Consider the following 15,123-nt stretch of genomic DNA (forward strand, 5'->3'; position numbering starts at 1 on the left):
CGTCCAAAACGGTAGAGAAATGACAGAGTTACAATTTGGGGGTCCCCAGGGGTCCCCAGGGGTCCCCGAACCTTGAGACCCCCAAAGAAACCTCCAGGGGGGCGACACGATTCAAATGAGACCACCCACGTTCAAAATGGTACATCAATTACAGAGTTACCATTTGGGGGTCCCTGGGGGTCCCCAGGGGTCCCCGAACCTTAAGACCCCCAAAGATACCTCCAGGGGGGCGACACGATTCAAATGAGACCACCCCCGTCCAAAACGGTAGAGAAATGACAGAGTTACAATGTGGGGGTCCCTGGGGGCCCCCAGGGGTCCCCGAACCTCGAGACCCCCATAGACGCCCCCGGGGGGGCCACACGATTCAAATGAGACCACCCCCGTCCAAAACGGTAGAGGAATGACAGAGTTACCATTTGGGGGTCGCTGGGGGTCTAGTAGCCATGTGCTTCTGTTGACAGGTAGCCATGTGCTTCTGTTTACTTCAAAGTCGTGCGCACGAGTTCAAAGTCGTGCGCACGACTTTGAAAAAGAGGTGTTTTTTTTTAGGAGATGAAAATGTTTTTTGGAGGGGATGACTTTTTTTTTTTCAAAGTTTTTTTTTTTTTTCAAAGTTTTTTTTTTCTTCAAAGTTTGAAAAGAAAACTTGGGAGTGAAAAAAAAAAAAAACTTTAACAAAAAAAAAAATGTCATCCCCTCCAAAAAATATATATTTCCCCTTTAAAAACATTTTCATCTCCTAAAAAAAATTTGTCATCCCCTCAAAAAAATATATCTTTCCCCTTTAAAAACATTTTCATCTCCTAAAAAAAAATTGTCATCCCCTCCAAAAAAAATATCTTTCCACTTTAAAAACATTTTCATCTCCTAAAAAAAAAAGTCACAGCCTTGATTTATTTTTGTCACCCCCTCGAAAATTGTCATCCCCTCCAAAAAAAATATCTTTCCCCTTTCAAAACATTTCCATCTCCTAAAAGAAAAATGTTATAGCCTTGTTTTTTTTCTGCCAACATCTAAAATGTTTTTCCATACCAGAAAACATAAACCACCATCTCTTAAATAATCTACCTATGTACGTCCCCTTAGGGGCTCCGTACAAAGCAGTGTTGCGGAGGAATTGCGGAGTGTTGCGGAGGATGCGGAGGAATTGCGGAGTGTTGCGGAGGATTTTTTTTTTCAAAATTTCAAAAAACGATGGGCTATAACCCATGTTTTTTTTTTTTTCATTTTTTTCAAATCCTCAAAAATGATGAAAAACGGCGTGCTATAGTATGCCGTACGGTATGGGCCATAGCCCATGTTCAAAAATGATGAAAAACGAGGTTATTTTTTTTTTCAAAATTTCAAAAAACGATGGGCTATAACCCATGTTTTTTTTTTTTTTTTAATCCTCAAAAACGATGAAAAACGGCGTGCTATAGTATGCCGTATGGTATGGGCTATAGCCCATGTTCAAAAATGATGAAAAACGAGTTCTTTTTTTTTCTTCAAAATTTAAAAAAACGATGGGCTATAACCCATGTTTTTTTTTTTTCATTTTTTTCAAATCCTCAAAAATGATGAAAAACGGCATGCTATAGTATGCCGTACGGTATGGGCTATAGCCCATGTTCAAAAATGATGAAAAACGAGTTTTTTTTGTTTTTTTTCAAAATTTCAAAAAACGATGGGCTATAACCCATGTTTTTTTTTTTTTTTTTCATTTTTTCAAATCCTCAAAAATGATGAAAAACGGCGTGTTATAGTATGCCGTACGGTATGGGCTATAGCCCATGTTCAAAAATGATGAAAAACGAGTTTCTTTTTTTTTTTCAAAGTTTCAAAAAACGATGGGCTATAACCCATGTTTTTTTTTGTTTTTTTCATATCCTCAAAACAGACGTCTAAAACACGTCTATTTTTAGACTTGTTTTAGACGTTTATAAACAGAACTGTCCATCTAAATTCTAAACGGATGGTTAAATATAAGTTCCCGATTGTACCTTACATGCCGATGTGGCTCAAAAGATAAATCTGAGGTTCATAATCCAAAGGTTACTGGTTCAAAACTAATACTCAACCAATGCTGCAGTAATTTGAACTTTTCAAGGCTAGAATAAAAAATAAGCACCAGGAGACATCTGCTGATTGCCCCAAGGTGCCTTAGCTCAATGGTGTGGTGTGCTTGATCGGTAGCCTCTGCTACCACCTGCCTGCAGGTTCAAGTCCCATGCAAGGTACTAGTGAGGACCATTGGGAGACGGTGCTCACTCCCCCTGTTTCCTGAAAAGTAGCAGTTGGGGGTTATGTTTGAAAGAACCCTGTCCACCTAAAATTTTACAGATAAGAATTAGGTCAAACGTTTAAAAATAAAATAGCAATTTGGCCCATCATCTGACAGAAAGAATAGTCTGTGTATTTGCATACTGGGCCGAAAACTTGGTTGGAAAGTCCCTCTTTTATGTCTGGCTTCCAGGCCAGTTGGAAAAGGGCAAACTGAGAGGTGGCAAGAGTATGTTAAATTGGACATTTTCATGGTAAAAGGTTAGCTGGACAGGGTTCTTTCAGACATAAGCCCCAACCGTTACATCTCAGGAAACAGGGGGAGAGAGCACCCTCTCCCGATGGTCCTCCAGCACCTTGATGTCATGACATGGGACTTGAACCTGCCAACTGCCTGTAGCAGAGGCAACGGGTCAAGCGCTCCACACCATTACGCCAAGGCACCTTTGGGCATTCAGCAGATGTCTCCTGGTGCTTTTGAGTTTTTATTTTTCATTCAAGCCTTGAAAAGTTCAAATTACTGCAGCATTGAGCTGTAGGAGGAACAGGACTTGAACATGGAATGATGAGAAATTTACAGTGGGGCTCAATGGCAGACATTGGCAACAGAGATCAGCCTGAGACATAGGGTTTTCTATACCTCATTTCAACTGCCGAAACCCAGGATCGAACTAGGGACCTTTAGATCTTCAGTCTAACACTCTCCCAACTGAGCTAAAGCTGGGGAACATAAGACTGTAAGAGGGGGGGAAGAAGAAGAAGAAAAATGGAGGGGGAAGAAGGGGGGAGAAGAAAAAGAGAAGAAAGAAGAGAAAAGGAGAGAAAAGGAGAGAAAAGGGAAGGGAATGGATGCAATTCTAACTCAGCTTCATGTACAATCCTGCTGCAAGCGATAATGTATCAGAATATTTTCAAAAAGCACTGAAATGTTAAAACTATAGCTTCTAGGAAGGGGAAGTACGGATCCAAGCTCGGGGTCCCAGTGTCACCGGTTCAAGGCCCGCTTTAAACAAAACGGTATTGAGTAGACTTATGACAGCAGTGAATGGCAAACGTTTAGCATTGGATTCAGAGTGATTTCGAGTAACTGCTACAGTCAACCAAATTACTTTTCACTGCAGGGAGTCAAGTATGGGTTTACTGAACGTCATCATTCATCAGCATGCTCACATATATAGTTATAGCGATATCGGCTGTCTTTGCATAAACACCTTGCTTCCTGCTTTAAGGAACTGACAAGCCCTTCCAGCACATAATGTTTGATAATTTCTTCAGTTTCTTTAAGTCCCATTTTGTAAAACCCAAGTTTAAAGCATGCATCACTACTTACTAACCAATACATAACTAAGCCCTGGAACAAAATTCAACACAACGATGTAATAACATTCTTTTAAACATTTATTTTCAGGTTTAACACAAGTAAATGTGCATTGTTGTACAAACATGCAAAGTGTGCAAAAAATACTGTGCAATATAAAATATATGAACCATGTTAGGTTATTATTAATACAAGTAAACTTTATATGGACAGGGTTTGAGCCACTGCAATTTCCTGACATTTGGACATTTAAACATCACCCTCTAGTCTAGTCCTAGAGTGTCCTATAGGAGGAGGTGAAGACATGATGGAAGATCATCTAGAGGTCCTTTGTTGTCTATTCTGACACCTGCCACACAGCCTCTTTGGACACGGTTTTCAACATCAGCTTTTAGTGAAATTGTTCTTTTGTTTAATGGACAGTGTGACAATGAATTTAGACAGACAGCAGCGCAGGGATGTGACCCTGATTCGAGCTATTTCGGCTAGCAAGTGTCACATCCAGAATGTATTTTTACATTGACTGTTACTTGTTAAACAAATAAACTCAGTTTTCCCCCCAGTGAGATCAGCCTGGGAGTCACACAGTTTTTTGTACCTCATTCCACCTGCTGAAAGCCAGGTTCTATAGATCTCACCATCAAATTAGTAGTGAAAGTAAAACTTTTACAACTTTTTTTGTTTTGTTTTTATGAAATCTAAATGTAACACCCACTAGTGTGAAAGACTGAGTGAGAGAGGGTGTGTAGCCATTTCCATTCTTGTGTGTTTTATGCCATATGCAGTGTGTGTGTCTCTCTCTCTCTCTCTCTCTCTCTCTCAATTCAATTCAATTCAACAGGCTTTATTGGCATGACATTTTACAAGTGTTGCCAAAGCACAATCACAGATATGACAAACAACAACATAACAACATAATATCAATGACATGAAAAAATAAATAAATAATAATAATATAAAATAAAGCAGGTGGTGCAGAAAATAAAACATGGCATACTGTATGTGTGTCCTACTGGTTGTCCCTTTTCTTGTGACAGGAATTGACATATTTTGCAGCCAAAACGGCACATTATTTCTGTTCCCCCAGAAGGACTGGTAATCTTTCCCTTTCTGTCATACTTCGGAATTCTGGGAAATTTGTTTCAAATTTTGGGAAGAACTCCTCTCTAATATTTGTGTAGTTTTTACATTGTGTTAAAAAGTGTAACTCTGTCTCTATAGCTCCGTCATCACAGTGACAGCACAGCCTCTCCTCTCTGGGCAGCCAGATCAAAGTGATCAAATTACTCTGCCGTCTATTAACGGCAACAGTGATTTTCCGTTTGATGGACATATTGGTGGAAAGAAAGAATGAGATAGTGTCATCACTGTAAAATTACAAAATCAGTTTGATTGTGGTTTAGTCTTAGAAATATTATTTGCTGCTATACACTCTGGTGTCCAATGTAAAATAAATGATAAGAAATACCATGCTGTATATATTTTCCAATGTAAAAACCATCAAATTAAAATGGGGCTACACTGTCATCTAATGTAAAAATATATATATACAATTTGGCATTCTACACTATGGAGCCCCTTTACGGAGCCCATAAAGTGAAATTATTATTATTTTGGTTATTGTTAAAGATGGGCCTTACATTGCTTCGGTCATCAAATCAATTTAATTCTGTAGGCCTACCTTTTGCGTTTTAATGGCTGAAATTGTACCCTTCACTTTCCAATGTTAGTAAAGCAAGCCTGATCAAAGAAACAAACTTGTCGCACTTTAGTCGACAAATAGGGATGGGCTGTAATTTCCCCCCCATACAATTGCACATTAATGTTTTCTGTAATTACCAGTGTCCTGAATGCCCTCTGTCAGAATAGTCTTAAATCTTGCTGCACTCTTCAATCTTGAGGCACAATAGAAATGGCCAACTAGTAGAGCGGGACAGATGAATAATGAGGGTGAACGAGACATAGACAAATTGGTCACGGAGGAATCTAAAGACCAGGAGACCACTGCCCTTTACCTTACCCTGGGGGTAGGAGAGCCACAGAACAGGGCGAACTATCTCAGATAGCTAGGGTGTGTGAAATCCAACATCCATACTCTTCCAATGTTCCAATTAGCCAAATGCCATGGGTTGTTTTGTTACATGTTCATATAATCATACTGAAAAGATACCGGAGGGTAGTTCACACAATGACGTGTCTGTGGTCATTCAACTTTCTTATAGTAACGTTGCATAAACTACTGATGGGTTTGTGAAGAGAGGTACAGTACATAAGTGAGTAGAACGGATTGACTGCACTGCACATGAACCATGGTTGGCTCCAGAAAATATTATTTTTTGTTGGTGAGGCAAATGGGCTGAAGAGGCTGGTAATATCTCTAAAGAATTACAACCACTGTGTGATACTACTACTAGTACTGTAGATAAGTGGCCTGACTGGCACTTTATGAGTGTGCTGCATTGCAATATTCGTTCAACACTATGTCCCTTTTTGGCTAGCATCATTCATTCGGGAGGATACTTCTGAAATGTCATTACATGAGAGGGATAAAAGCTTCAGCAGAAAATGCCAGAATATCCAAGAGTGCACGTTTCAAAAGAACAGCAAATATTTTAGCATGATTGTTTTCACGTCCTCTACTTCCTTTGAGAATGGATGACTCTGACATTTCTCTCTTGTATCCAATTGTTTTTTCTCTGGGGTGAAGGAGCTTTGGAGATGGATAGACTATAGCCCTATACACATTGTGAAATAATGTTATCTGTCATTTGTTATCTTTCGCAGGACAGAGACCTTTGCTCATGCAGGTCTTAGTTTGTGAAGCTGTTATTAATGCTTGTCAGATTATGTTCTGAACAGGAAGGTGCGTCAAAGGGGAAGGGGTCTAGATATTCATTCAATATTCATTACATTCCTATTTAGTGACACCAACAATTTGTTATGAACATGGGCTTGAAGGTATCCTGAGTATTTCATCTTAAAAGATCACAATGAAATCAATACATTGTCTATTCACAGATGTGGCCAAATCATACCTAATTGCAGTACATCAGGGGTCCCCAAACCGTGGGTCGACCCCTTGGGGGGGTCTCCAAATTATATTTAAAAAAAAGCTATAATAATTATATATATATATATATATATATATATATATATTTTTTTTTTTGCAACTGAATGGCTGGAAAATGGAAATTAAGAATTGACATAGTACGTGGTGCATGCATAAACGTTCCTTAATGAATAAATCTGGTTTCAGTATTCGATTATGATGTATTATGATGTATGATTATGATGGATTATGATGTAGGTTATTTTTGCAGTCAGTTTGTATTGGTGGTGGGGAGGGGGGCGGGAGGGGGTTGCGAGACATGGCCAAAGCATTTCCGAGGGTCCCCAGGCAAAAACGTTGAGAACCCCTGCAGTACATAATACAATACATCTATCTATGTATCATTTGTGCATTTGTCGAAAGTCATTAAGTTAGAGAACTGTGTCAATGTTGGCTAAACATTACATTTTTCAAATAAAACAACACTTTCAAATGCATTAAAATTGCATTCAATGCAACAATAATTCCACTCTGTCAAAACATAACCGCACAATAATATTTAGTGTTGGATGTTCAAGTTGGAATCTCAAATCAGTTCAAGTCTCTGCACGATGATTTTCATACTGTAATGAAATGAACGGAATCCAATGGCTTCCTCAATAATTATTAATCACACAAACCTTGGAAAATGGTCAGTTAATATCAAGATATGCTGCTATACAGTTGCTGGCCAGGAGACCTCTGCCTTGACTTTCCAGCTTGCAACACATTGTTCCAACTCACTTTACCCCTTAAGCTTAGAAATGTGCATTTGTCCGTTGGTGTTCACACCGCAACAGGGCTAAACATGCACAATTACTGATAACCTGTTACTCTGTTCTAGAAATAGCTAGAAGTCGTCCTTTCACAGTCATTACTTGGCTGCAACCTCATGTCTTTTGTTTTTGAGTCATGTTTCTCTAAACATGACATATTACCAGAAACTGTTAATAACGACAAAGAAAAAACATTTCAGACCTCAAATTCCTTGGTTATACCCATCATTTCATGCTGTTTTATAATTGCACAATGAACCACTGACTCACCAAAGCACAAGAACACTTACGTTGCCATGAAGAAAATAACACTTGTTCTCTTGGGTTCTTTGGCAAGACTGTATACTGTAAGATATTAAGCTTATATTAAAGGACCACTTCACCACTTTTCAACTTATCTTCATATAATTGGTCCTGACTAATGATAAAATAGCACAATTTTTTTCTACTCAGTCTGTGTCTCATAGGAGGGCTGTGGAGTGTGGACAGGTCAGAAACCCAGTGACATCCTCATTAGGCAGATTTCTTTTGCCTGCAGTTTCAATTAGCTTGGATTTCCCATTGATGATGTCGGGACGGGTTTCTGAACTGCCTACAGCCCTCCCATGAGACACAGACTGAGTAGGAAAAATTGGCATTTTATCATGAGCATTAGTGAGGATCTATGACCTATGAAGATAGGTTGAAAAGTGGTGAAGTGGTCCTTTAAACCACGTGAACACAAAACTTGGTACAATTTCTCAAATACGAGAAAAGAGAGTTGTGTGAGAATTGTAGTAGCACAATAGGCCTATAGCTTGCCATATACAGTATACACACATCTGCCAGGCTGTGCAAAACATGCCCTTGAAATGACAGCCAAAGAGAACCAAAGTGATAAACCCCCTGCTGTGACTGAGTCATAATACTGTGGGACAACCGTAACATCACATGGTACACCATTCTTGCTTTCATTCTGGCAATAATATTCAGATCATCTGCTTCCTCTGAGGGTGAGAATGGCATTTTGAAGATGCACAAGGTTTGTCATACCTGGCTTTAGAATAGCAGAGTCCCTCAACTGCATGCTGATAATGTAAAAAAAACTAAAATAAAATAATAAACCTAATAATATGAGATTCAGTAGCATAATCACTATATTAAATACACAAATAGTATCTTCAGTGACTTATATACTGCATTGAATTGAATAGTGCTTTTCTTGCTTATTTTTTTGTAATTGAAAAACTAAAGAATTGTATAGAATGTATTGACTGTATTGTATTGACTGTATTGACTCAGAAATCCTGCATCTCTGAGTGGTGCAACCACTCCTATTGACAGCTATGTGTGTCCCTGCAGGTCCCTGGCTGGGTCTGTCCCTGGCTGGGTCTGTCTGTCCGAGCACGAAACAGGGGTTGGTTGGTTTTCACAACCAAGTGTCATTGTTGCGCAGCCTAACACACACACACACACACACACACATGATTTGGGGTGTTACAGTACAGTACAGTAGAGGGACCCTCTGGGGACCGCCACACGTAATTTCTCACCCATTTCGGACGCCGGGCGGCTCGCCGGAACTGGGCCGGCACCCTGGCCACGTTCCTGTGGGTCTGGAACTTCCGGGGGACCCCCACACAGAGTTGCACCACTCACTTCACACGGGTGTGATTTTTGAACACAGCTATAAGCACTCATCACTGCACACATTGAAGCTCAGCTCAGGCCCTGGGTTTTGAAACTAAGGGGACCCAAAATATAAAAGATCTACAAGCTTGCGTGCTTGTAGATCTGCTATTTCTTGGCAAAAGGATTTGGTGAATAGGTGAAAAGAAAAAGCGGCCCATGTGAAAGGTTGTTTCTGCATAATTCCAGTTTGCGTTCATGTTTAAATCTTGCATAACAGCCTTAAAGATGGAGTGCCACAATTTTTGTATTTTTCCAGCTTTCCATGTGTCTTTGGGGTGACAGTACTTCATTAGACACCCTGGAGTCGTTTTTATGTGCAATGGTGTAATAACTTTGTATTTAGGGTTTCTTCCTGGAGGCTGAACCCTTGACGGTCAAACGGGCCAATGAAGTAAACACGGATAGTGTGACGTAAAAAAATTGCACGCACACACGCACCTCCCCCTCTATATATATTTTTAAATACACAACCTCTGTGGGCGGAGCTGCCTGCCACATACACACGTGTGAACTGAACGTCGCAGCCAGCCAGTTGGTTGCTCTGTGCATAACTGTGTGGCAGATTTTCAAACAGTCATTTCACACATTAGGCCTACCAGTTCACAGCAGAGCAGACTGTTTTCCGTTAGATTGGAAGCAAGTAAATGTTCACGTCGGGTCCTCAGGATAATCAAGGAAACCACAACAAACCAGCCTCCTACCTGCTCTGCTGTATAGTTGCTCTTGTTGTTCTCAAGGAGTAGGTTGTTTCTTTTATAATCACAGTGGTCGGGCTTTGATACAGAGTGTAGTGTCACAGTGCATGTGCATTCTTGTTGGCTGTTGTAGTCAATATAGGTCCTAATACTCCTAAAATTAGAATCTGTTGTTGTGTCGCGCTGGAAGTCATGTTGCCATGTCTGGCTATTACAAGCGACTTGGGCTTGTTTTCATATAAAGTAACTTTCAGGGGAGATGTGGTTGACTTGACCAATGGTTCATGTGAAGGACCCTCAAATGAATATGTTGTTAAAAGGATTGGTGTTGTTGAAACGCTTTCATAAATATTCAAGGCAATATCTGTGACTTATTTTTGTGGACTTGGCCGCTTGTTTCTTTAAATCTGGCGACTTTTGCAAGAGTGGAGAGTCTTCTGTCCAGAGCATCATGTGCCTAGGGCAGTGCAAGTGTTTTGGACAGTTTTAATGCCAGGGTGCTTAACTGGAGGAAATCAATAGCCTACAATATATTGGCAAATTAATAAGATTATTCATGCTAAATGATCTATCAAATTAATTGTTTCTGCTGTTAAACTATGATTGAATTGGATGATGAGCTGAGCTGATTGTGACAATAGGGTCAATATAATTGGAGGAAATAAATAAATGATTATAAAAAAATCTGAAAAAACAGATCTGATATGGTATGGATGCGTGGATTATATGCCTATACATGGATGGTGGCAGTATAAGTGCATAATGGTGCTTATACGATATCTCAGAAATATGGGAAGTGTTCACTTCTAACATTCACAAAAACATGAGTTCTTGTTACATTACAGACACCAATTTGTCATTTTGTAAACAAAAGGGCAGAGCCATGGGCTGTCCTTTTATAAGGAGGGGGAGGGACTAGGACAAGTGGGTGGTCTTAAAGGAGGAGGCGGAGGGACTGGATTAGGTGGGTGGTGCTACGGTTAAACTCACGCATACCTAATGAACTGGTGGGTGTGTCCACATAAAACCATCATTTTAACAAATGCTGTACACTTTTTTGAAAAAATTATACCTCATATACACCTAAATACACCTGATGATCATGTTTAAGTGTGGAAAAAAATCACGGCACTCCATCTTTAAAACTTATAACATTAGCATCGCTGCCGACCCTCACATGCTTCACTTTCAAATTTGTTCTACATAATGGTAATTGTGTAGATTATTACTATACAGTATTACATTGAACATATAGTCATTATAGTGGCACCGCTGTTATAAAATTCAGTGTATAGAGGGACCCTGACCCACCGCACATACTATAATGTCCATTTTTTTAAAGAGCTTTTAACTGATTCATTCTCATCCACTCTATATTTTGAAAGGACTGATTTTGTTACTGTGAAATGCGTCTTGTAATTCTACCATGGGTTTTGAAGGGGGAAGAGAATATAGTAGGTACCAGGGACCGTTCCTTGAGGTGGTTCCAAATGGACACTTACAGGTTCGTAACTCTGCAAGTGTGGAAATGAAACCAAATGGACCATTACAGGTCCATTTGTTTTGTACAGTCTCAGAGTTATGACCATTGAGATCCACTGGTCTATATACTTTGACACCGAGAGTGAGACAAGAGACGTCTAGCCTTTTGTGCAGCTTGACAGTTCCAACATTTTTCGAGCATTTTCTTTCCTACATTTTGAAAAGGAGTCATATGAGTCCTGTGTGCCCCTTCTGGGCACAGGTCTCCACCAGGAGGATAGGAGTGTGTGTGATGTTTGGCAAAATGTTTAGGAGTAATAAACATGTTTTTTCTTTTTTCTTTTTTTTGGGGATGCAGGGAAAAAGCAGGGAAACAGTTTTTACATGGCCACTAGGTAGTGTGCACTGCACATACATAAGTTGTATGTACAGATCGATGCAGTTATAGGTAAATACAGGAATTGCCCTGTTATAGCGCCACCGTAAGGCTGATTTGGAAATGTGCATAATTTCCCGGAAATTGCCCCCAAGCTAATATGGTATCTTCCTCGGATTCGGGTTCTTGGAAACGCCCCCCAGCCAAATGGTGCGCTGTGACTGGCCAGTCGCTGTGATTGACAGCCTACACCTAAACCTAACCCTAACCTTAACCTCAGTAAAACTATACCTAAACCTAACCTCAGTAAACTATACCTAAACCTAACCTCAGTAAAACTAATGCAGTGGCTGGGGGGCGTTTCCATGAACCCGAATCCGAGGAAGATACCATATTAGCTTGGGGCAGAGGCTCATCGTTGGCAGCCATCCAGGGAGTGTGTGTGCAAAGTTTGGCATGGATCGGGCCAACGGTGCCGGAGATTAGCTGGTAACGGACGGACGGAAGGAAGTTAGGACGGACGGACAGACACACGCACGTCGCACACACACACGGACGGAGTGCAAAACATACTCTCTCCCCATGCCTTCACACGCGCACACACACACACACACGGACGGAGTGCAAAACATACTCTCTCCCCATGCCTTCACACGCACACACACACACACACGCGGACGGAGTGCAAAACATACTCTCTCTCCCCACGCCTGGTGGAGACAAAACATACTCTCTCCCCATGCCTTTGGCCTGATGGAGAGCACTGGAGACAAACATACTCTCTCCCCACGCCTTCGGCCTGGTGGAGACAAACATACTCTCTCCCCACGCCTTCGGCCTGGTGGAGACAAACATACTCTCTCCCCACGCCTTCGGCCTGGTGGAGACAAACATACTCTCTCCCCACGCCTTCGGCCTGGTGGAGACAAACATACTCTCTCCCCATGCCTTCGGCCTGGTGGAGACAAACATACTCTCTCCCCATGCCTTCGGCCTGGTGGAGACAAACATACTCTCTCCCCATGCCTTCGGCCTGGTGGAGACAAACATACTATCTCCCCATGCCTTCGGCCTGGTGGAGACAAACATACTATCTCCCCATGCCTTTGGACTGGTGGATACAAACATACTCTCTCCCCATGCCTTTGGACTGGTGGAGACAAAACATACTCTCTCCCCACGCCTTCGGCCTGGTGGAGACAAAAACATACTCTCTCCCCACGCCTTCGGCCTGGTGGAGACAAACATACTCTCTCCCCATGCCTTCGGCCTGGTGGAGACAAACATACTCTCTCCCCATGCCTTCGGCCTGGTGGAGACAAACATACTCTCTCCCTATGCCTTCGGCCTGGTGGAGACAATGACGTGTCTACTTGCTGTTACAAGAAACAAAAAGCAAGAAAGCCATCTTACAGCAATATTCCTTTACCGCTTCTCAGCTTCTGGTCCGGGCCCACCAGGGGTCCAAATGTACTCTTAATTTGTGCCCTTCTCTGAGAGGGTACAAATGGAACCGTCACAATTCTGTTTGGAATTGGATCCATGTGTACACTCTCAGACCCCTTTTCCACCGGTTGGTTCCCAGTGGGAACCGGTTCAGTCCTTTTTGGTTTTTAGTCCATGAGCCAGAGCTTCAAAATTGGTGGGCAAACTATACCCTACATTAAATTGTTTATAGGATCAATACAAGTAAATTAATACATGATAACCCTTCCACAGTAGTAGCTTTTTCATATTTTTTATGTTTTAATATCTTCCTACATAATGCCTCATTTGCATATTACAAAATTACAATAAATCATTGTCTTCGTGTAAGTACTCAATTGGGGAAGTTTAATGGTGATAACAATCTAATATAGGTATGGTTTTGCCCACTCAATTCATAATTAACGTTTCAATTTTGGAGCTCTGGCTCATGGACTAAAAACCAAAAAGAACTGAACCGGTTCCCACTGGGAACCAACCGGTGGAAAAGGGGCCTCAGAGTTACAGACCGGTAACGGCCCATTCGGACCCGTGGTGGGACCCAGACCAGATGTTGAGAATCAGTGACAAGACAACAACAGTGCCGTGCCAGTGACAGTAAACAGATGTATAAAGCAGGGTTGTTTTTGCGGATACTGCAGTCACAAATTGAGTACAATACATCAAGCACTTGATACACTTGATTCTGGCAGAGTAGCTTCACTTAACACATTTTATTTAGCATTGAAGGAACGAAAAATGGCCTGTACGTGCCTGTGTATTCCCGAGAGCAGGTAAAAATTCTTCACGGGGGGAGCCATTACAAGAACAATCAGAACAAAACCAGAAGATGTTGAAAAACGTTGCATTGTGAATCGTTGGCAGAAACTGGGCCATCTAAGAAGTGAGAGATCTTTTTAAGATGAAATTAATGGTGGTTCTGTTCTGGGGATAGCTTTGCCAATGATTATGTTTCATTGGAAACCTCTTTAGAAAATGGAATGACCATGAGCCATAATAGTGGGGTACTTACAATAGCTGTCGGGAAGAAACCATCTAACTCCAAAATGTTCATTTTTCAGGAAATGAAGAGAACCTTATATTTGAAAACAAAGCAATACTGCCTCATCAAAGTTGGTGTTGTGAGTTTATATATTGTCAATTACTTGCATGAAAGGGGGAGAGCGGTTGGAGTTATTTGCATTAGCAGACAGTTTGAGGGTCCAATGAGTTTTCAACATTTTACTATGTCATTAATATACCTTAGTGTGGAAATAATAAAAAGGTCCCCCCCATTCTGTGTTTCCTAGAACTGGAGGTCTGAAAACATTCATTAACATGGTGAATCACATCTTGATGATGTCATCACTACCAACCTCACATCCCTATTTGATCATGTCAAAATTGAAAAAATAATAAAACCACAGATTAGCTATTTTTGAAAATCTTTTAATAGGGCCCAAGTGATTTTCCAAAAGGAACACATTACCAAGGGTGTCGCCAAGACACAATGTAATTCTCAACAACCTCTAAGCTGTATGGAAAACCCCAGCAATAGACTGTACTGTATCAGTTGTACTGTACTGTATCTCACTGTCTTCAGATAGTTGTGTGTGTTTTTCTCATAACTTTCAGTATAAGATGCCAAACATTTACAGTCCTGCCAAGCATAATATTTCTTCTATTTAGGTTCTGTTATATCATAAATGTCCCTCTTTACCGTTATAATTCTCCTCACCTCGGCTGATGAGTTTTGTGCTTATTATCACCAAACACTCTGTGCAAAGTACAACAATACAGTAGTTTCATCAAAATAAGCAAAACAAAATCATTAAGCATTCATCAAAAGGGGAAAAAGTAATTCACAATGATAATTCACAGTTGAGAAAGAGACAGCATTATCTTTTGGCTTGCATAGCAAAGCAAAAGAAGAGATAAACAATACAATTAAAAAACGAAAATATTTACAATTTATGCAAGTCCTTTCA

The 15,123-nt window shown here is 40.7% G+C and overlaps 1 protein-coding gene across 1 annotated transcript in view; it reads right to left on the reverse strand.

The window, feature by feature from the left end:
* Positions 1-13,657: 13,657 nt before the first annotated feature.
* LOC310853242 (roundabout homolog 2-like) overlaps positions 13,658-15,123 on the reverse strand; it is a gene marked incomplete at its 3' end in the record, with an annotated part of 119,190 nt that continues 117,724 nt past the window's right edge. Inside the window, exon 28 of the mRNA XM_083757502.1 lies at positions 13,658-13,791. Within this exon, the coding sequence (XP_083613628.1) occupies positions 13,658-13,791 (134 nt within the window). The remainder of the gene's footprint in view (positions 13,792-15,123) is intronic.

This window comes from Protomyctophum parallelum, assembly GCF_964188405.1.
Source record: "Protomyctophum parallelum genome assembly, chromosome: 1".
In the NCBI taxonomy this organism is placed as follows: Eukaryota; Metazoa; Chordata; class Actinopteri; order Myctophiformes; family Myctophidae; genus Protomyctophum; species Protomyctophum parallelum.